Raw genomic sequence first — 26,313 nt, 5'->3', positions numbered from 1 at the left:
GTGCAGAGAGACAATCTTCCCAGAACAAAGTTTGCGCCCCGAGCGGCTGGTTGGTTACGCGGGGAGATGAACCTGCACACAGACCTACACTCTCTCAGCTATTTTATACTTTTTTCTTCTGCATCTCCGCGTTTTATTTGCCAACGTGTGCAGATTTACGCGATGGCCTTCTTTTTTCAGAAGAGCTCACTGTGCAATTTTTAAAGCAATGCTGTTTCGTATTGGCTGCAGATCTCGCGATGGATATTTTGCACCAACAGAGAGCGGCCGTGCTCTCTTTTTTACTATCGCCATTATAAAACAGTGAGCTATAAACTTATTGAACGCGTCTAGCTCTGCTCTCTTCTACGCTACCCGTGTTCTCGCCGACAATCGAGACAATAAAGTTTGTATCAAGGTTTTAAAGGCGGAGGAGGCCTGGCTTTGCCAGATTAAATATACCCAGGCTGCAATTTTCCCAAAACAAGGATCTGCGCTTTCGCAATCAAGTTAACAGCCGTGTAATTCAACCCCTCTGTTGTTCCCTGAAGAAAATAATGCCCACTCTGTGTCATCATTGTAATTTTCCGTTTCACCTGCTTTTGCCATAAAATATATTACGCTCGTCCACCTGAGAGGCTTTTCATTTCGAGTGCTTTTTGCAGGGTGTAAGTTGTAAAAATGGCATTAAGTCATTAAATGCACCCTTTTTTACGACCAGTCTAATTTACTTGCCTTGGTTGAAAAGGGATTTTATCAAAAGAGGACTTTCAGAAAGCAAGAAAAGCAGCCATATTAAAATTACATAACCTTGCGATGTAAAACAGGAAATGAAATTTATTGAAATATGCGAAAGTATTATAACTGCAACTTTTTGGGACAAGCTTGCTCTTCACCGCTCAGTCTATGAAAAATTTCTTAATAGACCAAAAGCCCAATGCATTTATGATGCATGATGCCAAAGGAAAATAGAGGAAAATTGAATTTTGCATTCTGTATCGTAGTTGAGAGCAGTATTTTAAATACTGAAATAGCATGAATGATGATTAATTGTTATTTATATTAATAATAAAAAAATATTAGTCACTATTATGCATCATGATTTTGTTATATTCTGTATTATTTGGAGGCCATGTATTACAGGGGTAAAAAAATATTAATTACCTAAGAACTAATTTAACGAATGATTTTAAATTTAAAAAGAAAATGCAACCTGCTGGACAGGTATGTAATGCATAACATTAGGTATAGGTAAAACTATTCAAATCAAGAAAAATGAACTTTTCAGGTTCATAATTTTCAAATAATATAAGCAGTAACTCAACCTCTGGTTGAGATCAAATTTGATTGAGAAAATAATATCACAAGTATATTTTGTTTACAAAAAGAAATTTAAAATTTAAATATTTCACAATAATTTAACTGATTTTAATATTTTCTCCCCTGTTGTGGTGACAAATTTCCTCCGAAAGCAATTTTTTCATGGAATCGTGTCAGACAATATTATCTAAAATGAATTTCCGATCCCTCGGAACTTGATCTCCTCTCAATATATGCGGCAGCGCAGCCTGGAAACGAATGCGGCAAAGCGCAATAACGAGTATGCTCGTCTCATGATAAACCCATAAATCTGAACGTTATTATGACGACGGGGGCTGTCCACGAGGGAGCTGGAGAGCGGCTGAAGGGTGCATTTTGCTCGTTCTCGTTGTGAACTCAACTTTTAGTGCCAATCTGATTGCGGCCCCGAGCAAGCACCGCGCGCATTTCCTTCCCGACAGCGGTAAAAAATAAATCTCGGCCCTGGAATAGTTAATCAATAGCTGATTTTTACTGCCCCTCCCTGTGGCGCTCACCTAAACTGATAGCCCAAATATGGAAACGAACCACCCTACCCCGCGTGTGTCAGTGGCAGCCCCACCAAAACGCCATAGAAAGTGAGGCCGACGTGGCTGTCCGATCCATTTATTTGTCTGCTGCGTAAGACTAACTGAATAATACAAATCAATGGACTCAATGGTACAAGATATCTCAGATATTTGCATAGTTGACATCCAGGCGTTCGTGACTCAGGCGTATGCCAAAGTAAATAATAAGTTCATTCCAAGGAATTAAGAATGATTAATTTGTTTAGCGTGGAAGAAAATTCAAAATAAAATTTTAACTTTTGATTTTAAACGTTAGGGGATTTTTAATCAGCTTTTTGGATATTGTGTAATCTGTTTGAAATCATTTATATGTGGATTTATACAGATTTACAATTCTATATAGGATAAATCTGAAATTTTCCCTGAAATATTAATTTTTGCACAAAATGAAAATCTATTAATTTATAAAATTAAATTTTTTGTTGTTATTGAAATGTGATCAAGACAATCAGAGGTTGTTTGATTGTGTTATTTCAGACAAAAAGAGATGTATGTAATAATTCAAAGACAACCATGGACCGTAGGATTTTACAATATCTTAAGATGAAATCATCAGAGCTCTTTGATCTGAATGTCATATAATTATGTTTTTAAGTGCTAAAAAAATTTTTATTTCTACAGCAAAATTTATTATGAATCAATTACAAAATTTTAACAGTAAAATATACTTTTTTTATTGTAATAAATAAAAGAATAAATTTAAAATTAAATTGTAATATTAAAAAAAAAAACATGAAAAGTACATATTTTATTTATGAATTAAAAAATATTAAATGTGTAATTGTTGTCTAAAAATCAAAAGTTATATTGAGCATAATAATAATTTGAATGTATGAAAAGTGTGAAATCTTAAAACTTGTAAAACCCAGTTTACGAATTTGCTGTCCTCATGTGAATTTGTGAATACGGTTGGGGAAAAAATAACCTGTGCCTTTTTTTACCTAAATAATTAATTAAATTTTGGAAATTTTGTATTGGTCCATTCAAATTCAAGTTGCATGCTCAATTTATTTCTTATGAAAAAGTAAAAAATTAATATTATACATTTTATTTGTGAAAGCAAATAAAAAATTCATGTTTTCTTAACAATATAAAGGACGACTATTTTGTATGAGAGTTCCATACCAATTGTGAAAACGGGCGAGCCAGAAAAAGAAAGCAACATTTTCACTCTGGCATTTGCCGAGGCATACATAAATGTAATTTGAAGTCGAAGAGGCGAACAAATGCAATTGCTGCCGGGGTGGTGCGCGTCGTTTTGCGAATTCTCATTGCGGTGGTGTTCAACGAATCGAAAGGGCGACGACGGAAGGGCAAAGGCGTGAAAACAAAGGCAGACGTCTGCCTCGGGGCGACTTTAAAAGTCACCCCGAGTGCGTTCTCATATCAGAGAGCAAGGGAGTGCGAGCGAGTAGACCGCACACTCGAGCCAACACACACCAGCCGGTTAATTAAACAAACATGCCGAGGGCACGCGGCCCGCGTTTAATTAGCACGAAACTCACCTGCAGCAGGCCGAGGCGGAGACAGAGAAAGAGACAGACAGCTAGGCAGGGTTGTTTTTGCCGGGAGTTGCGCGGGTGGTGTGCCTCTTGGGTGCCGACTGGAGAGTGAAGGAGCCTTCTCGCCACGGCTCCACACACATTTACGGCCCAACACGTGCCCCTGGCCTGCGCACACGCACCACCAACTTGTCTCCGTGCTTTGCAGTCGGGGTGCACGGGGCCCTCCCTCTTGCTTGCTTCTATCTCGATTTAATTTCCCGCAGCCAAAATTGCATTCGCGCCTTTTCACGCTTCCCTTTATCTCTTTCCCCCACCCCCACCCCCAAAGTCGCCTCGCCAAAAGAAACGAAAATGCACTCTCGCGAGCGCTTTTGTTCCAAAGACGCGAGCACCAACTTTCAGCAACTGGCGCCCCCCAGGCTTTCAGCTCAACAACCTGCGTGGCCAAAAGGACTAGCAAGACATCAAAGTTCTTTATAAAGAGTCAACTATTCCGTAAGAAGAAGCGGGACACGATATTTTTTGTATGAATATGTATATAGCATTTTTTTTTTCCAAATGAGTGTTGAGAATTTTGAGTAAAACTGCAGTTTTAGAGAATTACACGCCATTAGAGTTAATTTAAAATTTTATACAATTTTATGAACGTTGAAACGAAACTGTATTTAAATTATCATTGACTGTAGACTGTAAATGAAAATTTAAGATTAATTCACAAGACTGTTAATTTTTGATGATGTTCATTCTTCAAAACTCATGTAAGAATGAGAAGAAAAAACACAAGATGTGAAGAAACGGCAACAACTCTAAAAAAAAAAAAATGCAAATTCACGGGGCCTCAAAAAGTTCACGCCGAGATGGGCAGCTGTAAGCTCAGTTGAAAAATAATAAATAATAACTTCTATAAAAATTGTATTTCGGAATTCCGTTTTCCGCTAATGGCATTTAGTAAATCATATATCATCCATACCTTTAACCGCAACTTAAATTTTTTGTAGCTTTCAATTACTTTTATTTGTTCTTATCATGAATACCATAAAAAAACGTTTGTGTTGCTTGTCAAAAAGTCATGGCATTTACTTGAAATAATAAAAACATATTAATTTATTAATATTATTAGTGATTAAAAGCATATTGAGCAAAAACAATAAAATATAGCATAATTATAGATATTATTTCATTTGTAGTCTTTCTATGGCCTGACCGGGCCTGACTTTATTTTGTATTTAATTAAAATTTTAAAATGAATTAATAATTTTGATTTTATTATTTGTGCATTTTATAAGATAGAGAGACATTGAGTAGTGGCGTGCTTCATAATTTATAAAATAGTTTTTAATGAAGTATTATTTTATTAACAACAAACATTTTATTCGACTAGAAATTAACTATGAATGGTCTTTCAGATGAAGCAAGTAAATTAATAAAAGATAATTTTGAAATTTGAATACATTTTAATAATCATGAGTTTAAATGAGGTCAGCATTGAATATTGAACTATTAATGCGCAAACTTTATTACCAGGAAATTGAAAAGGCAGCGCTAGCAGAGCCAATGACAATTTTCATCCCAAAAACTTGACCCACAGTACTTGACGAGAGAGGTCAAACTGGAACAAAAGATACCACAAGTTAGAACAAAACAAAAGAGTCCTGGTAGGCCCATTGAGGGTGTTGAGCGGGCGAGACCGAAAAGGATGAAAGGGTGAGCGGCGCTTGCGCCTCTTTTCACAGAGATGTGTGACCAAATGCAAAAGTGCGTGCCCAACCGAGTTTGGCTGATATGAACGCTGGGGATCAATAGCCATGTCTCCGCTCGCTTGTGTGTCACTTAATTAAATGCACACAAATATCATTCTCTCTGCCCACATTTATCAGTGACATCCACCCTTTGGTATAATCAGATTATACAGAAAAACCGCCTTTTCACAGCCTTTTTCCCTCAGACACCATTGAAATACATCATTGTTTCAATAAGACCAGAATTTATTTCATCTCATGGATTTGAATATAAATTTGGTATAATTTTTAAATTTAAACCTAACTGAGGTCTTTAATTTGAATTTCAGAATCTGCAATTAAATAATATAGTTACTAATTTGTAAATAATTCTAAATTCAAACTAGAAATGTTGAGTTTTCAAATTTACAAACAGCAACTTTAAATGAATAAACAAAACTGTGGCTGTGTTGAGTTTTGAGTGTGTTTGTGAAATTAAATACAAACACTCTAAAAAGCTTTTCATTGCAAATGAGTTTAATATGAGTTAGCTGTAATGAACAAAGGCATAATTCTAAAATTTATTTGATTTTGTCCTGTTTGGAGCGCACAGCAAATTAGCAAACCCAATTAAAATTTCATAAAAATGGTAAACAACAGGTAAACAATAAAATTGCTTTATTGCTCTTGCCCATTCGTGCCTTTAATTAATTAGGAGTCGTACAGCATGTGTTTGAGTAAATCATTTCACGTTTAATATTCTCTTATATTGAACAATTAATGTAATTAAAATTTAAAAAAATATATTTAAAAGCGCTCGATTAGTTGCAAATGATGTTTATTGTGATATTTTTTAACCTTTTTTTTCTTTGTTTTAATTAAATGTTGAATATTAACCATATTAATATCAATATTGAATTGAATAATATTTAAATAGTACATGAACTATTTTGGTATTAATTGCTTTAACATAAATATAAAGACATTTTGCAACTGAATATTTAGTTGCATAATAATAGTGGTTGAGAGTATGAACTCCGCTAGCCTACTTTCATTTTCCTGTTGCACACACAAGAGAGGCGAAACTCGATGTTGGGGCGAGCGAGCGCCTGCGATTTAGGCAGCAGAGCCAAAGTCGCTGCGCGGCGCAGCTGCCTATCCGCCAGGGGTGCAGCACCACCCACGCAACAGGGGCGAGAGGAACAGCTGAGTCGTGTTTACTCTCAACCAGGGGGTTGCTTGTTGTTTTGAGCCAAAATGCTCGACCTCGAGTCTCCGGAGGTGTCCGTGTCGGACAGGAACAACCTCTTTGGCTCCAAGTTGTCGGTCAGTGACAGTTTTGACGAGGACGAGAACAGCGAGGATGGCGATGACGAGGTTTTCATCCAGAACGGAAAGCACGCCAGACCCAAAAAAGGCACTGAAACTGGCATTAATAGGCCATTGATGCCTCCACGCAGGAAGGTATTTTTTTTAAATGTCTGTTTTCGTGTTGCGTATTTAACGCACAATAAACTTTAGTAATTTTATTACAATTTATATTACAATAATTAATTTTACAGTAGAAGTTGTTTAAAAAAATACCTATTTCATTTTTATATTATAATTGTTAAATATTTTTAATTTAATAATATAATCCAATTTGGCCCAGACTTAAAAAGTAAACATATGAGCAGTTAAAAAATTATTATATTCAGTAAAGGAAATGAAAAATGAAAGTTAATTTTAAACCACTTTATTTAAGTATCGCCAGAGTTTCGCTAATGGAGACGAGTGTTAAAAGTTTTGTTATACTTTGATTATAACATATAAATTTATTTTTTAAGTTATTTATTAATTTTATTATAAATAATTGTAATGAGTGCAGATAAAATAATAGTTAAATACATATTGAGGGCTATGTAGGCCTTAAGAATTCTTGAACAGAAAAATAATGAAAAGTTGCGAGTGATTGATTACTATACTTTTTTAAATGGTTGAACATCTTGAAATTATATGATAGTGATCTTTCTTTTTAAGGTCCACAAATCTACACCGTTTGAATCAAATATTCACAGAAGAGCGCTCATTAGAGCATTGAAAGGTCCCTGTTGCTTCACTCTTCTCTTCTTGACCATTTTTATAAGTGAGTTTTAACAATCTCATATACACATTTTAATTGTATTCAAAATTACGATAATATTTTCACTCCAGTTGCTGTAGGCTCACTATCCTTATTTTTCAACTCTTTTCTATCCGAGCACAAATGGAAAGAGCAGATTGCCGTGGAGCTTGTGGCTCCTAAAGAGTTTTCAAACCAATTGGTGTGGAACTCGAGCTTCCAAGGGATCAATCCCAAAGGCACTCTTTACGCCGTCGACACCAACTCGGACGGCGTGGTTGATATTCTGATGGCTTTTGAAGCAGGTAGAATTTATTTTAATAGTTTCATGTTATTTGAAGCAAGTTTTTTGTAGCCATAAGTCGCAGCGACGATCCGGGTTTTGTGTGCGCCATGTACTACCAAGGGCAGTACCCCTGTTATGGTGGAGTTTTGGCAGTGGATGGTGTGAGCGGGCAGGAACTTTGGCGCCACTGGACGGAAGGCGCCGTTTTGAGCCTCGACTGCTCTACCGACCTTACTAAAGACGGCGTCAATGATTGTCTCACATCTGGAAATTCTGGAGTAAAAAAATTTGATCATATAATAATAATAAAATTTTCCTACAATAATTATTAATTATTAAAAGTTCCTTCACGCCGTAAATGGGCATGACGGAAGCATGATTTGGAGTTTTCCGGCAGCAACCAACGCGCAAATATCTGAAAATGACCTCTTCAGCCCGCGTTTTATTCCCGACGTTAATGACGATGGCAAACAGGATTTGGTTCTGGGCTACAACAGTGCTTCCAGTGTTTGCGGCCACTCAAGTGAGATTTTAAACAAGAATTTGGATTATTTGTATTAAATTTAAATAAAATAGGCCGCTACCCCCAGGGACATCTTCTGCTCTTAAGCGGCGCAACAGGCGAGATTTTGCAGTGCACAGAAACCATCCGTCACGCCAATATCACATCACCGCCAACACTGTTGGTCATGCCCGAAGGAAGTGTGCATTTAATTATCTCTTTGTCCACTCGAGATGAGTCCTCCCTTGTGCTCATACCCCTTCACCCTCAACAAGGGATTTTAACTGACATGGTATTTTGTCAATAAACCAAACAACAGTTTTTATTATCTAAGTTAATTACTTTTTAGATAAAGGCGCTACCTGCTAATGGGAAAATCCAGTCTACTCCACCACTCTTGATAGACTTGAATAGTGATGGGTCTGCAGATATTGTGGTTGCAGCGGGAAATGAATTGATTGCAATTGATGGCAAAAGTTTGAAGAAAATTTGGACTTATCAAAAGTCGTCGGATTACTATATTGAGGGGTTAGCGCATCAAAACTTTTAACACGCAGTTATTATATTAATTTTTTTTAATCTTAGCATAATCCAAGGAGGCTACTTCTCTAATGACACTACTGCAGATATTGTTGTAAAATTTTCCTGTCTCAACAAAAATCTCCAGGTGCAAAAATTTATATTTTTTTATTCACTTTTGATTTTATAAATTTAAATAATAATATAGGAAATTGACGTCGTGGATGGCACAACAGGCAGCCTGTTATCATCTACACCAATTAAGGCTACTGACGGAATTAATCTTCAAATTGTTAGTGTAGAAGGATTCGGAAATGATTTCTATCTCTTTTGGACTTTACCTTGCAAATTTGGTGCGTAAATTATTAGAGAAATTTTTCCTAAATAAATTTATACGTATTCAATTTTTCCAGGTCATGACGGACAATCAGATTGCACTAATAAAGATAACACAAGTGAATTAGTTGAACTTCGAGCTCAAGTACCTTTGAAAAACTTATCGTTTACTTTTTTCAATCAGAGTATGGAACATAAATTTACTAACATATATTTTTTATATTTGATTCGAATTTAATTTCCAAAGAAATGCCAAACGAAAATTTAGACGAAGACTGGCAGATGGCCACAAACTACCTCAGTAGTCACCCTGATTTTTGGGACCAGTATGTGAACCTAATCTGCGCGGCCGAGAACAGCGCTGAAGAGGCTTTGAGCGCCCAACAACCAGAAACGATAGAAACTGTGGGATATGAAAACCTGCCTCACAGTGTACGGAAGCATGGTCAGCTGCCAGGGGCAGAGCAACCATTATACTCGGACTATGATTTTGGAAATAAGGAAAGCAGCAATTTTGGCCAAAGTGCTTACGAAGAACTACGACCCAGAAGAGCAATTGACAAAATTTCCGTATCTGCTGATATTCCTGTCTTGGCTTCCAGAGGTAATAATTTTCAGCTAAATTAAATATTTTGAAACTAAATATTTTTTTCTCCAGCCATAATATTACCACGTATTAAACAATTTGAAGAAGGCCTGGATTTTGTGTACACAGTTTCGCAGCCCTCGATTGATGACTCAGTTACAAAGGTTTATCAGAAATGTCTATTCAACAAAATATCTCATCTACGAATAAATAGTATGTTTATCCAACTCAAAAAGTTATTACAATTACAGAGTAAAATTCTTTTTGTGTCCATTTTTGTCACAAGAAATTTTTTAAATTAAAAATTTTAAAAGTAAAGAAAAATATTATATAATATGTTTATATAATAATTTTTTTGGCGTCACACAGGAAAACGTATTATGATGTCTAGTTGCCAGCAACAGGCAAAAGAACTAGCCCTTGATTGCTGGAAAGAAGCAACTCAGATGACCCTGACGCCAAGACCCTTTGGGGCAGCCAGAATTTTTACCTCCACAGTATTCAGACAAACAATTCGGCTCAAATGCGGAGACCAAAATTTGAAAGATGGGCAGCGGTGTGCAGGAATTCTTCCATGGAACATGCAAAGTTTGCCAAGAATTCCAGGACTGTACACTGTCTTTTTTACTAGGAAGGTTTAGGTCAATCCAGTAGAAAACCCCAGCACAGAAAATGCTAAACTCAAAACGTTTCATGCATACACTTTTTTAATTGTGCAATCCAAGTTGATTTAATACGTGTATTGTTACAAATTCCACAACAGGAAAATAAAAATGTTCCAAGATTTTGTAAAAATTATATATTTAAACTAATTGTTTTCATACATTTTATTATTTTTTTTTTAATGAAACTTACAAAATTAATTTACAGCACAATCTCAAGAGTATTTTCCTACAAATAAAATGTCCAGCCAGCCATCAAAAACGCATTTTCAATCACATTCTATATCCCTGCAGATACACATGAATTAGTTAATAAACATCATACATACTACAAAATATATTTTAGTTCTCCTAAAATAAAAGTAGTTCCATATATTTAGCATTTAGCACAACCATCCATGAGAAACAATTGAGCAACAGTTTCGTACTTACAAAATCCTAAAATAAGGCACATAGAATTTTTGATGAAACGAAAACAGGCGAAAAATGTCAGAAAGCGACAATGTTCATATAAAGAGAAAAAATAATAAGAAATAAAAGACTTCCAAAATATGTTTTATATAAATTAGCTTTTGCTCCATTATCACAGACGAAGCACACCTCAAACTCCAAAGGAGATTTTGGCCCTCTATCAAGTTGCTATTCGGTTGTCAGGTCTTTCTTCATAATTTTGTAAAAGTTGAAAAATAATCTTGCAGCAGTCGAGAATTGGATCGAACCATTAAATCAGATCTTTTGCACAAGTATCAGCTGCTTTGGTAAGTTAACGTTGTAACCGGGCGAAAGGGGCTCTTTGACCCTAGTCATTTTTGTGGCCTGATATGCCACCATACCACTGGAGAGCACAAACACAAAAAGTAAGAAGTACATCAATCCATGTGTAGCAGTGTGTGTTGCCAATTTCAGATCAGATTTCACCTCAGGCGGCAAGTCGTCTACACTCTGCAAAAAAATAAATAAATAAATAAAATGAATAATTATAGAATAAATTTAAAATTTTTAACATCCGACTAATATAGCTGTAAATTTCAACACACCACTTCAAACCACGACATGGGCAAAATCATGTCCTTTTTGAACATCTTCATTGAAGGGAAGTATTTAGCATTTTTTGCAATGATGCTTATCTGCAGACGAGACTTCCCACCAAGAGGCACTCCAAATCTCTATAATGTTAGATTTTCAAATTAAAAAATATTTTTTTTTCCACCTTTTATTTTACGTACATCATGTATGTCAATGTAGAACTGGTGCTTTTCAGCAATAGGGTTGAGGCCTTCGTATTGCTCCAACAGAGCAGGATCGCCTTGGAAGAAGTGGGGGAAAGACGCTAGCAATGGTCCATCTTTATTGAAAAAAAAAAATTATATTTAGGGGAAAAATATTTTTTACAGCTGTACCAAAAGCACAAGGCCCAACGTCAAAAACGCCACTCGGAGGGCACTTTCCTTTGACACAGTAGCATGCATTATCAGGGTTGTCCGCAGAGAAGACGTCAGCAGGAGGCGCATAACGCACAGCGGGCATGCCGTTGGTGATCATGTGCTTCTTGGCATCGAAAGGCATTCGTCGGCACAGTTGAGGCAAGAAGACAAAAAGTCGTTTGCCGGCGGCCACTTGGGGAGGAGGGAACATGCTTCCCTCACTGCCGTCAATGCGGTTGCACTCGTCACTTTTCCAGATATTCAATTTTTTCTTGTCCCGGAACTCGGCAATCACTCCCAGCTGATTGATGTCAGACATGCCTGTGAAAATAGTAAATCGCTCTTCTCCAGTCCCATTTTTCTGTTGGAAAAATTGTTTAATAAAACATATATATGGAGTCATAGAAAAATTAAACTAACCCCGACGAGAAGTCCTAATTTATCAGGAACATCGTCGACCAAATTCAGAATTGGCCTGGCCATATCATAAAGAGGATCCTCGTAGCCCCAAAGAAGTTCTTGTACTTTTAGTTGCTGAAACGCTTCCACATTCAGACCACCCACCAATGTGACCAAAGGCATTTGGTAGAAAACATTTTTGCCAACAACTCTAGCGACTGCACTCTGAAAAATATGTTTTGCGTGCAAATTATAGCATCCATAAAAACCTCTTAAAAAGTGCTTACCAGAAGTGCAATATTTGGAACGGTGATGACATCAGACAAGGTGCCGTTGCTTAGGTCAGGATCAAACTGGTAATTCTTTTTTTCTTGAAAACTGATAGTATTGTTTGTTTTGAAGAGGACCCGCACTTTCTCAAATGACAATCTGTATATATTAAGGTTCGGAAATTAAGAATGTATTAAAAGCTTAATTGACAGCAAAAATTAAGATGACTTGATTTTGAAACCCAAAATGTATTAAAAACAATAATTAGCAATAAAAATGTTTCAGATAAATCTATTTTATTTTTTTAAACATAAAATTAAATTCAGGAAAAATTGTTTTGCACAAACTGGTTATTTCTAGATATTATGTCCAACATGAGAAGTGTGAAGAAATAATAACCCAAGGCACACAAAAAAACTCTTGGCTAAAAAGGGTCAGCTTCTGGCACGTGGTCCCATTGATAAAAATGTTAGCCAGAGTCGAGTGCAAGGACTTATGAACTAAATTATTCACGTGATAAATGGCGTTGCAAGTTCAAGGAAAGGTGCCTTGGTGATAATGCTTAACTTGTGCAAGGCTAAGATTGTGATAAAAATTTGATTTTGCATAATGATAAATTATTTAATTTAAATTATTTCAAAGTGATCAAAAGATGTGTTCAAAAATGAAACATTAAATTGAAAAAAGTAACTAGATATTTACCTGTAAGCGTACGGTCCAACTTCCTGAATTTTAAGTTTTTCCTTGCCAGCCGCAAATTGTGGGATATTTGTGTAATTAAATAGGTAAACGTTGACAACAGGCTTCACAGGTGGTTTAACCCACACGTCATATACATGAGTGTCCCTTTCTATGACGAGTTTCTGAGAAAAAAATATGAATTTTTGATGCATTAGTAATTCTTTGGCATTTGTGTGCGAATTAAGTTTACAAACAGCTTCTAATTGGTGAACAATGGCATGCAGGTGTTCCGTGAGATAATAAACTTGATGCGGAAACGATTTTACGCAGTTAAGGCTGGGCGTGTGTATTATATTCGCAAGAACTTATATTTTGAAGAGGGGCGGCCTTGACGAAAAAATAGCAGTTCTGAGCGCGGCGGCGGGACGATTAATTTTGTGGGTTATCCCACACCGGTCATGACTTTATTGTGGGAGAGCTTGAGCACCGCAGGAATATCGAAACTTTATATTAAGGAAATATAATTTCAACGAGCGCGATTAAGAACTAACATGCAAAATGCATCGGGCGAGCAGAACAAGGAAAAGGCGCTTTGGCCTTCGAACAAAAATTGTAAAATACCTGGGAAATCATATTGTCGATCAGTCCAGACTTCCAAATTATGATCATCCCGATCAGTGAAGAAACAGCGGTGATCACGACCAGCACCAAGCCTGCAATTTATAACAAAAGGAAATTATGAAAAGGTAAAAAAATTGCAACTGGAAGAACAGTCCAAACGCCACAGGTGCGTTGCTACATAATTCCGGGGCTTCCCAAAGACAAAAAACCCCACATAATTTTCTTTTTATTACTCGGAAAAGAAAATTATTTGCTCCTGGCCATAAAATATGACGCAAATATGTTTAGGGTTATAAAATATTTTCGTATCATAAAACACACCGGCAGATGGATAAAAGTGCAAGATCATTTCAAGACAAATTAGTGTGTTTCTAAACTCAGCATAATGGAAATAGAAGGAGCATTGAACTTGAAAAGGCTGCCCTTCAAAAAAACTAATGCGTAGAGCAGGAATAGAGAAAATTAAATTCAGAAGTGATATAAAATCTATATTTGATATGAATAAAAATGTTAATTTTAAATTAATTAATTAATTAATTTATCTTCGGTTTTCTGTAGCTCAAAAGCAAGTCTAAATTAAGTAAAAATACAATAACAAAAAAGGAGATACTACTTATAATTTATGACTTATGAGTTCATGGTAAAGTTTATTGAATTTTTATTCCTTGTAATAAATATGTTTAAATTATTGTAATAACGCGCTATGAACTATTCGATTTTGATACTACAACTGGCAAAATTTTTATTTCTCAAATGTAAACCCGGCGTTTCTTGACCTTGGAGTTACACAAAACAATACATGATCATTTATCAAAATCAATCAAGTGAGCTGCCTTTTGTATTTTCTTATTAGGGAATTTGCGCATTTAATATATTGATGATGCGCGAGAGAGTTGCGTGCTGCTGCTGATATATTACGGCGTGAGAGATGGTTTGTTATTGACGTCAAAATCTGCTCAAACACATTAAGATATTGAATAGAAATGAAAGAAGATTCCATCTCGAATCAGACACCATGAACTTGATGGCTCGGATCAAAATCAAGGCTGAAGAAAAGTCAGACTGGCGCGGTTTGTTATAATAAATGAAATAACAAAAAAATAAAAGCAAAAAAATCAGTGTTAATTAAATTTAAAAAAATATACATTAAAATCAGAGAGGTTTAGATTTTCTTTGAACGGAGATTTCGCTCTCTGCCGCACACTAATAAAATAGTACATGATAATTGATGATAATATACATATTAAATTAAATACAAACATTTTGCATCAATTTTATGTAAGCATGGAAAAAAGCTATTTAATCAGATCGCCGCATGACAAGTGATGAAAAGGGCAAACACTGTAGCTGCTGATTTAGCAAAAGTAATCTGTCCATTTCTCATGAACAAACATACAGGGTCAAACCACAACATGCACAAATAAAAGGAAAAAAAGTCTCATGTAATGGCTTCAGCGCGTGGCAAATTTAGTTTATCGCGTTGCGATTACAGCCAGAAATCAATAGGAGCGCAAATTTTCCGCTTTTGTTTTGTAATAAAAGCTTCCTATGACATTAACCTTGACCGAGACGATAAAGTGTTTTTGAAAAAATGACACGGGGTCAGCCTAAATCGTACGATTTTTATCAAGGAGGGAAGTGCGGATTGCTGTGTGGCATCAATGAACCAATTAATTAGGCGCCTTGCCATTTTTTTATATGATTCAATAATTATAGCAATTATGCAGCACAATTCATATTAAAAATTTAGCATTCTTTTAAAAATTGTTTTTTTTAAACGTAAATTTTTGGTAGTTTTTTGGACGCATTTTCCGTAATTAATTTTTGGAGTAATTAGCAAGTGCGGTTCACAGGGTACATTGATCTTGGCGGCGTCGCGACTCTCGGCAGCCATCAGGGATCGCGGGTCAGGCCAAAGGGTAATCTCTCTTATCAGGCTTTTGGACTTTTTCCACTCTCTTCAATCGTTATCACGAGCTGAGCACAACTCGAGCACATTTTTACTTCAGCGTCCTTCCTCCCATAGTTGTCCTACAAAATTTCTCAGAAAAAACTTGATCGGAGGATGTTTTTAAGGACTGAACTATTGCGTCTTATATATTTCAAACCAAAAAAAGGAGGATAACGGCTTTCTTAAGTTATTTATGAATAAATTTAATACAGTGGTCACAATAGAAAATTTTAAATATGTCAAAGACAGGAAATTATATAATAGATTTTTGTCAAAATGGGTAAGTTTAAGCATAAAAAAAAGAAGCTCAAACTGCTTTCATTACGGATCGGCGTATTTTTGGGTCGCAGGCAGAGTTAGAGTAGAGAAGAAAACGTCCAAAAGTAGTGAACTGGAATTTGTATTTTTTTATCTGCAAATTTCATCAGGCAAGTTGCATATTGTTCTTTTTTAATTATTTTTAGATCAAAATCCATAATTCGGAATAAATATTTTATAATTGAATTCCTTTGTTTGCTAAAAGTGTCTTGCAAATATTTAGCAAAATCTATAGCCACGCATTATTGATGTGCTCCAGAAATAAAGCTGGTGTGCTTCAAGAAATTTTATTATAAAATAATTAGGGATTTATAGATAATTAAAATGTTAGATCATAATTAACTGCTGCATTATCCAGTTTATGCACTATTTCCTTGATGACATAAATTGTCATTAGAGCAAATTGATAAATCCTTTTCTCTTTTTTCAAAAAAGAATCTTTCACGATAACAAAATTTGGGAATCTTGATCTGATTGAATATTATTACAATTAAAAAAAACTTAGAAAAACATGTTTTCTACCAAAATATAAATTTTCTTGATTTAAGTTAAAATTTTATAAGAGAAAAAAAACGCTGAATTTCTGTATCGAAATTATTATTTCAATGGTAACATGATAATTTAGCAATAAAAAAATGAATTTATCTTGTAATATTTATTGTAATTTTCATCACGCATAATCAATTACCAATGCAAAAGATTGAAGAAAGAGAGCTAAGGGAAAATCGGGAAAAATATGTATCTATGTCCCATGGAATAAGTATTGGATTTTATTGGATATTTGCTAAAATAAATATTATAAAATAGACGCAGAGACTGATCAATAATATCAATAAAAATTTTTTTTTTTAATTTTCAATATAAACCATTATAACATTAAAATAGTCTTTAAATTGAAACAGTAAAAGTATGTCAAATGCAAGAAACTAAAAAATATTTTTTTATTTTATGAAATAAATGGGCTATTACTGGCCCATTTTTGGCCATTTGGTGAGCATCACGTGCATTAGAAACTACTTAACTTTAAAACTGTATGTTTTTTAAAAAAAAAAACTATATGTAACTATGTAAGCAACGTAAGCAAAATTTTTGGTTTAAATAAAAAATTTATTTATTTTTAAAACCTCAAATTATTTCAAAGGTTCGTTAAATAATTTTTTCGCGTGTATTTCAATTACTCAAGAAGCATGAAGGACGCACTTTGTGCAAAATAATTTTTTTTATCCAGAAAATCACGGTCTTCATAACAACTTTGTGTTTTTAAAGTGAAGGCATTATTACGAGCAATTTATCGTGCGTTCTAAATTACCCTTATCAAAGTTTATTATGTAATTTCACTGTAAACTAAATTTCGTTGAAAAATGTTGTTTTCCGCACTTAGCAACCTAGCACGGATAGAGTTCTCATAGGTGGCGTCGGCCACCCACTAAAATTGTGTGGATTCTTATCATTTCTACGCACCAATGTGCCTTTGTGTGCAAACCTATTTTGTCTTGCTGGTGCTTGTCGGTGCGCAAAAGTAGCGGAAGAAACTTATAAACCCGCGAGACCTTGAGACTTACACAATTTCGAACCAATATAATAATAAAGACTACGCGATTCCATAAAATAAATCTCCGAATTGGCACAAATAATATTCAAATAACATAAAATTGTGCTATAAAAATTTTGAATTTAATATAATTTGCAGCTCTTTTCTAAAACACAATAATAATAATTAATATTACGTAATTTTTAATTTTATTTTCGACTGCAAAATTCCAGTAAATCTTTAACTGTGTCAATGGTTAAAAAAAAATCGGAGTAAACAAAACAGCTCACCTATTGTTTTGAGGATGGAGCAACATCTTGTGGCCTTCTCGATGTCTTTAAGGCCCAAGTCCTTTGAAGGGCCGTTGACGAATTTGGGGTGGTTCACCACCTTGACCGGCGTGTACGCCACGTTCATCGTGACATCCACCATGCCCTGAGCTGTTTCGGTGTCGACTTCTCGTCGGCTTCGCTTGTGAATGAATGATCAAAGAAAACAAACGGCGTCGGAGCGAAGAACAGCGCGAGACTCGCTGCTTCTCTTTCTTTTTTCTTATCACCACCACGACAATCTTGATGACGGTGTGGAGGTGGTGGGGATCAAGAATGAGCCTCTCCTCACATTTTCACGATATCACTATTGCCTGATGTTTTAATGCTAAAATTGCATTACAAGGCGTACCCCCTCCACAATTAGACGCAGGACCACATTGGTCCATAAACTCCATAACAAACCGTGGCTGGATGGATGGAATATTTTCAAAACAAAAATATTTATTTAGTTAAGTGCAATTCGTCTTCCATATCAGTGTTGCAACAACCGTTGCATTATGCATACACAAGTCATAGATGAGTCAATAGTCCAAAATTCAACTGAGAATATCCGCATGTAATGTAGCTATTTGTAAGTTATTTGAGCTGAAAATGTACATTGTAGCTTTTAGAATTTTATGTATGTAGCCAAATGATCACAATTGTGCATGATAATTAGAAGTTGCTGTAATTAAAGAGTGTATTTGACAGTGAAGTAGTTATAATCACATAGTCAATATATTTTAATTAGAGCAAATAAATAAATAATAAAATCAATAATCATCATATGTAATCCTCAAAGGGGAAAAACAGGATGTTTGTGGAATTGATGTGTAATTTTTATGTAGCCAAGTAGCCAAATAATAAGCGTGTATCATTAATACAAGCTACTTCAGTTAACAAATAAGGATTTAAATCATAAAATGCAAATTAAAAAAATCCAGCATTTAAAATAATCTGATGCAATCTTAATTGATTCATGAAGTCATAAATAAAACATTCAAAACTATTTTAAAATAAAATTTTTAAATATATTTGAAAAGGATTTGCTACATTCTAACAATTTCAGTTTAAATTCTGTTAGTTGTTACATTTTATTTTGGTCACATAATATATTTGATTATCATGTAAATTTTTATAGACAACGTGGAAAAGTTATTTAATGTAGTCGATTTTTGACAATTTCAGCTGAGATCCCAGACCGAGTTCTGGATGATGACCTTGTGGTGTTGCAACACGGTGCAGTCGCTGGGAAGCACCGGTGGATGCGCGTTGGCCGTCGGAGTGCCTTCGCTGGCCGACCTGTTGAGATCCCTGCGTTTCGAATCAAATTTCGCCTCCTTGGCAAGCAGACGCTCTCGCTGGATCTGCGTTCGCACCTCAGCAGGAACGTCCGGGATCGCGTACGCCATGATCCCTGTCAGGGCAAACACGATGTGCTGAGAAACACACCATTGCGGTGAGTACAAACATTTTTATTATTTCATTTTTGATCTTAACAATGTGTGAGATATTTATCTGCTTAGCACGAAATTTATTTTTAATTTGCTCTCTGCCTGTTGGGGTAGCAGAATTATTTGCCGATTATTTAATGGATCTCTGAAATTAATTGAGTTTTTTTACTTAAAATTTATGTGAAATTAGGAGCAACGCTAACGGCCTGCAGATAAAAAAAAATTGTAAATTAATTTTTTTTTAATTGAATTTGATAAATTTTAAAATTTCATTTTATCAAAAAGAATTACCTCAAAAACCACGACAAAAGCAAGCCTGGCTGCAAACACGTGCCAATATTGAGGTGACAGGTCATATTGGTCGGGGCTACCGGGGGGATTTCTGTATCCTCTGTACCAACAAACTGGAGGGCTGGACGCGTTTCGTGCCCTTTCCGCACCCATGCCTTCCAAATAATGCGTAGTGTTGAACACTAAAATAATGATCAATAAAAGGTTGCCAAAAAGATTTATATTTAAAGAATATCACGTGAAAGAGAAGACTGGATATAGCCCTCAAGCGTGCCACTTTGGGAGTATCCGAATTTGAAGACCATTCGGGGAATGAAGTCGCTCGTGTACGCGATCACAAAGGCCTGCAATTTTAATGCAACTGTATCTATAGAAATTTCTTGTGATTGATTAATGACGCACGTTTGAAACGACGGCGGTGTACGTCACTCCCTGCAGAATTCCGTACCAGGCTCCTATATCGGCAACCCTTTCTGCCAATGACCTCCTCGCCTGGGTCAACATTTTGTAAGCGTCCAAACGAAGTTCAGCCACGTTGTTAAGCAAAGCAAAGAGTGGCGCCAAAGGAAATGCGGCAACAAACATTGTCACAAATCCATACTGCAGAACTGCGTTAGAAAAAAATATTGAACACAATTTATTATGAACTCATAATATAATTATACAAAAATTCATACCCATTTCTAAGTACTCTTGAAACAAAGCCAGCCTTCCACTGTCCTGCAACTGATAATCCTCTTCCCATCTTTTCAAGGGCTTTTCTCTGTCCTCCGTTTTGGCCATATGGCTTCTTTTGCGCCACCAATTTTCCAATTTCCTGTTAATAAATTTAATTTAAAATTTTCCGGTTGTTATAATTTCATCTTACGGCAGAAGAAGCTCGACGAAATTGTTAAGTCCTTGTTTGCCAACCATAATTATTGCAAGTTGAATGCAAAGTTCAGATAAACAGCCTGCTGGGTCACAAACGTCTCCTTTCAACCTTAGAAACTCGGAGCTGCGAGCGTGTTGGTCACCCGGGTGGACGAAAAACCGGCCCTAATTTTGAAAAAAATGAATTAAAAATATATATAATAATAATTTACAAATTTAGAACCTTGAAAAATGCAATGTAGATCAAGGAAGAGTAAAAGTTCATGAATTCAAATACAAATATTTTGAACGTGAAGCTATCCTCGTATTCAGTCTGGGTGCGCGGATTTTCCAAATTGGTCAACCACAACGCCAGTCTGTGATAAAACTAGAAAATTTAAATAAATTATAGATAAACATGAATTTAAGAAATGGTTTACTCTGGTTAGAAGAACGATTATGATCAAATTTATCACGGCAGCAGACATGGAAGTTATGAGTTTGGCATTTCTTTTCATAAAAAAATCTCCATTGCGGTACAAAACTGCCACCGCTGTGATTCTGTACAGGATAGTGCCCACTACAGCGCACATCACAATGCAAACCTTTTTAAAATCAAAACATGCATAAAAAGTAATAATTAAAGTTAATTAGATCAAACCATGAAAATAACAACAGATCCAGACGCCACCACCCTCCTTGATCTGTCCAGAAACGTCAAAAAGGGCTCTCGTCTTCCAGTAACTGGATTAATTCTGAATGTCTTCACTGTGGTTTCAAACTCAGGTCGCGGCTCTTGGTCCTCGTCCACAAATTGCAGGTCCCATTCCCACGCAATCACTGCTTGACGTCTCTTCCATAATTCAAGAAAAGTGGTCGCTAAATATTTTTTATTTATTTTTATTATTTATTTATTTTATCTTGTATTTACCCCAAAAGGACATGAAAATGGCGAAGAAAACTGTGGCAGGGTTGTCAAAGAGATATGTGACTTTGGCAAAAAAACACGAGTCTTTTAGTTGCTGAAATTGGCAAGCTTTGTCACAGAGCGGACACAGGGTAATGTTGCCGGCGCCTTTTGGGTCGCAGATTTCCTTGCTGTGCACAAAAAAAAATTATAATTTCAAATGGCTTTTCTGTGTTTCTCGTTTTCACCTGGGAATGTTGTCGGCAGAGTTAAGTGATAAACAGCCGTACAAAAAGCACAAAAAGCCGACGACTGCTGCTGGAATGAGCATTTCCGTGTAAAAGCCGAGCCACGCAAAGTACAGACCAATTTTGTCGCCGAAATACTTGCGCACTTGCCACAAGGGTTGCCTTTTGTACCAAGACCCCGCTCTCGCCCAGTTCATGTACAAAATCTACAAATGTCAAGAGGAGAGCACGGTTATAAAAACGTACACGTTTGGAGATGAAAAAGCAACCCTTCTGTCCAATCTGTCCACGCCTTCTGGGGGATCTTTGTCGTACCTGCCCTCGTGTAAAGGGTACGCCGCCAGAAATGTTTGATTATTTAAAAGCCTCCGAATCCCAACCTTAAATTAAAAGCAAGGAGGAATTGACCTAAAATTATAAATATATTTATATTAAATATTTTACCTTTTCTTTGTCGTGATCATCATAACGGCACCGCATCATTATTTGCCAAGCCACTTGACTTCTTTGAGCTGAGGTGTAATCCAACTCTCGGTCTTTTACTACGAACCTGGAAAAATAATATTTTGATTTAAAATTTCTTTGACGAAAAGATTTTTTTCTAATACGAGAATATTTTATCATCTTTCATAATAATAATTTAATTTCTTTTATATTTATCCTCAATCACTGCAGTCATTCCCTTCTCATTATTTTTCACCCTGTCAATTAAGAGATACTGCACCGCATAACAGTGCTGTCACGCCGATTGCATACTCACTTCTCTTCTTTTGGTTTCGCAAGAGCGGACGCGTAGAAAGAAGGCTCCTGCCTCTCCAGTTCAAGTCCTAACATAGCACTGAATCTCCTCATCGCGCTTTGTCTCGGCGCGATTTCACTCTCACTTTCTTTCGGAATTTCTTCTTCTTGGCACCCGTTATTCATCTGAATAAAAAATTAATCAACCACTTTTAATGAGATCTCTACAATTTGGAATTTCATTCACTCATTTCCAACCTTACCCAAGTGCTAGAGGACACAGTGATGAACCTCTGTTGCGTGTAAAAATTTAAATTGAATTGTAGATTTTTGATTTCATTAGATTATAAAAGTGCGCGACGTCAAAACTGGCAAAATCAATTCGGTTGAAAAAGCGAAACACAAACCTTAATGGGCATCTTGAGGTTCATTATACTGGCGTACCTCCGCATCACCCTCCAAGGAACGTGGATCTTGACAAAATAAGTCCTCCTGTCAAACGAGTCCTGTAAAAAAAAAAAAAAAAAAAAAAAAAATGAAAAAATGTGTTTCCTTTCCTCCTGTTGGGAGAATGCAGCTCCCAACTAATTACACAGTCTGACCTCTTTCCTCTCCAACTCGAGCTGCAATCCTTCAGCCATGAGGTTCTTCTCAAATGTTTCCCTTTTCTCACGCCTTCTCTCTTCAGCAATGTCAAGGGTGTCGCCCTCTTCGTATGCCAACACATAGTCGATGGGTCGAATGCCGTCTCGGAACAATAGACTCTGCGAATCCTCGTCCTAAAAATATTTTTTTACCAGTCTTATATATTTATTTTTGTGCTATTACTTTTACCTGCGGTTTCCAAAGCTGTGTGCCGGATGAGTTGTGTGGACGTTGCCATTGGGCCGTCCTCCAACTAACCCTGTTTGCTGATTTTGGCCGCGAGAATAAATCCCTAGTTGGAGTGTCAAGACTGCTAGGCGTACCTGGAAGGGCAGAGTCGTCCGTTGAAGCCCGTTCATGAACCCCAGTACCTTAACATTAATTTATTTTGTTTTTCCTCGCCGCTCAATATCCTAAATTTACCTTCTGAACTTGTTTGCTGACCTGAAAAATCGTCATTTTGCTCTTGGAAGTCATGGCTAACAGGCTCCCCATACGAACGCCGCCAAAGCTCACTTTTTCCCAGCACCCCATCCTCAATTTTTGCTGAAATAATTTTTCTCCTATTTAATGTATCTCTGAAATGAATTTATGAACAAAGACTAATTTTAGCAGACTGAAAGTTAAAAATTTAATTATGCTCAATATGCTTTGTTTACTAAATTAATTAACAAAGATTTTAAATTTTTGTTCTTCTTAACTATCACAAAACATTTTTTACACACAAGATTCAATTCATTTTTTCTCTCGCAAAAGATCAACATTTGATTGTGATTATGTGAGTGCATGAAATTCAAATGACTCATTTTGATAGCTAACAAGGTTTTTCAATTATATTTAGAGCATAATTAATATATATATCAGGCAAGAACCTCTAATTCACCCCTTTGCCGATTTCTTTGCAATTAATACTTTAAATAATTTTGCATTGTCTATAAAAATTGGTTACGCCAAAGAAAACAATTTAGATATACTCAGGGGCTGCTCAGGGGATAAAGAGCAAGTATTATGACTTGCCAAATTGTAAATTTGTTGGATATTTTAATTACAATTTTAACTGACTAATTAATTATTTGACTGCTTGTGGTAAGCGCAAGCTTTAATAAAAAACACTATTCAGAATCGGATGCATTTACAAAAACTGCCGGAACTGCCATATTATCCGTGACTAATTCGATTTGCACGCTTCTTTTTATTTGCCACTCCTCAAGGCTATTGGGTTTTGCAGCATATCGACCAATAAAATAAATTATCGCCTCGTCGCACTCTTTGCAAAATATATGTATTTTTCCGCCTTCATCAATATTATCAATTTATTTTCGTCAATAGTATTTTGTTCAAGTCACCGGTGGAAGAGCAAGTAATTTTAATTCGACGTTCTAATGTTGAATCCCTCTTTCGCATCACAAGGCATGAATCTAATCAAAACCAAGTGACGTCTGTTAACAGGAAGCTTTATTTCTTTTTTTTTTTTTTTCATTGTAGCACTCTTAGCTTTGTGTAGTAAAAAGCAACCAAAATTTAAATTTACATTGACGTCTTTCAATAAATTTATTCATCCGAATTTCATATAATCGTCATTCCTCCCTCTGTTTTGCCCTTTTTAACAAATCAAAAAAGGGGTAAAAGTTTTTTAAAAAAGATAGGAATAATAATTTTTATATTAATTTGAATAATTTAAATTAAAACTAACGTGCTATGCTATTAACAAACATTGCAAATTACTTACCGGAGGAGTGTTGGTGGTGCGAAACCCTTGAGGTCATGTCACGTAGTCCACCCGCCGAGCACTGAGGCGCTCCTGGGCTTTTCAGTAGCCATGTGTTCCCCACCACGTTCAGCTCCACCGAGTCCCTTGGTTCCAATTACACTCTAAAACCGCGGCGCAAGTCGTAAAGTAATAAACTTTTTCGTTTAGCAAATTTGTCTGCCTGGAGAAAAAATTATTTGCTGCTGAGCGTTTGCGAGGCGACGGAATTCTAATCAATGAAACGAACAGCCGTCTATTGTAATTATGTATAACTGCTGACAGCGTCGATTCCTGTCATCGCTGAAAGTGGCGCAGCCCCTCATCCTTCCTTTTTACCCGTCACTCCACAATGCAAAGAGAGGACCTTGGCCTTTATATAATTCTATCACCGCCATATTCATTGTCATTTCTTTGCAAGCAGAAACATTTTCACACTTTTCCTTTATTTCATTTTACTTTATTTTTTATGTTATTGTGGGAACAGTTTTTCTACGCGAAAAACATAGGAACGTCAAAGGGGTGCATTTTGAATTGATCAAATTAATTACAGGCGTGTCTTGTAATTTCAACCACGTGCATATATAAACAAAGAAAATTTGATGAAATATTTCTGAGCACAGCAGTGCACCTGTGACTACTGTTTTTGTCCTACACTAGTAGCAGATCAAGGGTGGAGTGAAACAACACGTCATCCCCAATCCCCATAGTTGTTGCTGGAAGTTCGCAAATGACAAAGGTTAGTCATGCAAGGGTGCATCTAAATAATAAATTGCGCCGGACAACGCGGCCAATGCGTGTTTGAATTCAAAAGATCACGCCACTGTGCAGGTGTATGTCAATGATTAATGTTCTCATTTTCATCAGCAAAGTAAGAGAGCAAAAATAATCAACATCGTGTAGTGGATCCTTGCATTTTGCAAACAATATTATAAATGAAGTCTTTCCTCTATAAATTAAATTGTTGTTTCATATTTTCCAGCACATTAATTTTTTACTTTCTTTACGACTGTTTACGACATGAATGACGCAGCCAAAATTCTCATATTCAAATGGAACTACTGGATGATGGGTTTGCGTATGGATCTATGAATTTTAAAAGCCTACACATTATAGATCTATATTCTACATATAATATGCAATATGCTTGACTTGAAAATTGAATTCAAATTACACTCAAGAATAGTAAACTGGTAGGCGTGGAAAAAAGTTCATTTTTATTTAGTCACATAGTTAAAATAGCTTCTGAACAGTCACAATAAATATGCCCTCATTAAAATTTTGAAATGAAATGTTATTATTTTGCATATTTTTCAAGTAAAAAGTTTTGCCCTTGGAAAGTCACTGAATATTGGGGTGCCTATTTATCTTCTTTTGGCCACAAATTTGAAGGTAACGCTTTTTATTATGCGCGAACGTGGTAAGTGTTGGCGGCCAATAAACTAGACTACGCGCGGCTCTGGAGACACAGGCGCATGAAATCTTAATGCTTTATCGATCTAAATATGCCACTGGGTCAAAATCAACAGGGGTAAGCAAATAAATAAATATTGGGAACCACATGCCAGTCGATAAAATTACCGTCACACTGCGAGCAACAAAAAGAACTATGTCTGCCATGTTTACAAAAAATCTTAAAAATGATAAAAGTGATTTTCCGCTTGGGTATTTGAAAGAGGGCAGCGATACGCCATTAAGTCATTTTTTTAGGTGATGTAGATAGTGATTCAAAAATGTTATCTTTCTGTGCTTTGCTGTAAACGGGGGTCTTTTTTCGCACAATTCAACTTAAAATTATATAAT

General features: G+C 35.9%; 4 protein-coding genes across 4 annotated transcripts in view; 1 reads left to right on the top strand and 3 right to left on the bottom strand.

Annotated features, from left to right (window-relative positions):
* LOC132199990 (sex peptide receptor) overlaps positions 1–3,504 on the bottom strand; it is an 80,391-nt gene extending 76,887 nt beyond the window's left edge. The window contains exon 1 of the mRNA XM_059625132.1: positions 3,413–3,504. The gene's annotated coding sequence lies outside the window, so the exon portion shown is untranslated. The remainder of the gene's footprint in view (positions 1–3,412) is intronic.
* Positions 3,505–6,341: 2,837 nt separating this feature from the next.
* On the top strand, positions 6,342–10,467 carry LOC132200983 (uncharacterized). Its single transcript, XM_059626820.1, has 13 exons — positions 6,342–6,594; positions 7,150–7,255; positions 7,324–7,536; positions 7,587–7,795; positions 7,860–8,040; positions 8,094–8,311; positions 8,369–8,547; positions 8,605–8,686; positions 8,747–8,891; positions 8,952–9,059; positions 9,122–9,478; positions 9,533–9,673; positions 9,830–10,467. The coding sequence occupies exons 1-13, from the start codon at positions 6,388–6,390 to the stop codon at positions 10,099–10,101; spliced, it is 2,418 nt and encodes an 805-aa protein (XP_059482803.1). The 5' UTR covers positions 6,342–6,387; the 3' UTR covers positions 10,102–10,467.
* Positions 10,255–17,863, bottom strand: LOC132200984 (scavenger receptor class B member 1-like). The gene is made up of 9 exons (XM_059626821.1): positions 17,608–17,863; positions 13,518–13,609; positions 12,918–13,078; positions 12,233–12,374; positions 11,967–12,170; positions 11,523–11,907; positions 11,349–11,467; positions 11,160–11,288; positions 10,255–11,064 (listed from the first exon to the last, which is right to left on the bottom strand). The coding sequence occupies exons 1-9, from the start codon at positions 17,747–17,749 to the stop codon at positions 10,849–10,851; spliced, it is 1,590 nt and encodes a 529-aa protein (XP_059482804.1). The 5' UTR covers positions 17,750–17,863; the 3' UTR covers positions 10,255–10,848.
* Positions 17,864–18,683: 820 nt separating this feature from the next.
* On the bottom strand, positions 18,684–24,701 carry LOC132199249 (anoctamin-4-like). The gene is made up of 20 exons (XM_059623835.1): positions 24,493–24,701; positions 23,187–23,309; positions 22,947–23,134; positions 22,721–22,897; positions 22,526–22,624; positions 22,382–22,411; positions 22,141–22,304; positions 21,825–21,930; positions 21,650–21,760; positions 21,381–21,586; positions 21,157–21,323; positions 20,887–21,104; positions 20,666–20,830; positions 20,470–20,613; positions 20,242–20,411; positions 20,051–20,190; positions 19,776–19,981; positions 19,612–19,717; positions 19,374–19,555; positions 18,684–19,067 (listed from the first exon to the last, which is right to left on the bottom strand). Exons 1-20 carry the CDS (start codon positions 24,527–24,529, stop codon positions 18,813–18,815), a joined length of 2,994 nt encoding a protein of 997 aa, XP_059479818.1. The 5' UTR covers positions 24,530–24,701; the 3' UTR covers positions 18,684–18,812.
* Positions 24,702–26,313: the final 1,612 nt, after the last annotated feature.

This window comes from Neocloeon triangulifer, unplaced genomic scaffold, assembly GCF_031216515.1.
Source record: "Neocloeon triangulifer isolate White Clay Creek 2 clone unplaced genomic scaffold, ASM3121651v1 ptg000014l, whole genome shotgun sequence".
Classification (NCBI taxonomy): domain Eukaryota; kingdom Metazoa; phylum Arthropoda; class Insecta; order Ephemeroptera; family Baetidae; genus Neocloeon; species Neocloeon triangulifer.
Note: the sequence above shows the minus strand (reverse complement) of the source record. Positions and strands in the feature narration are given on the sequence as shown.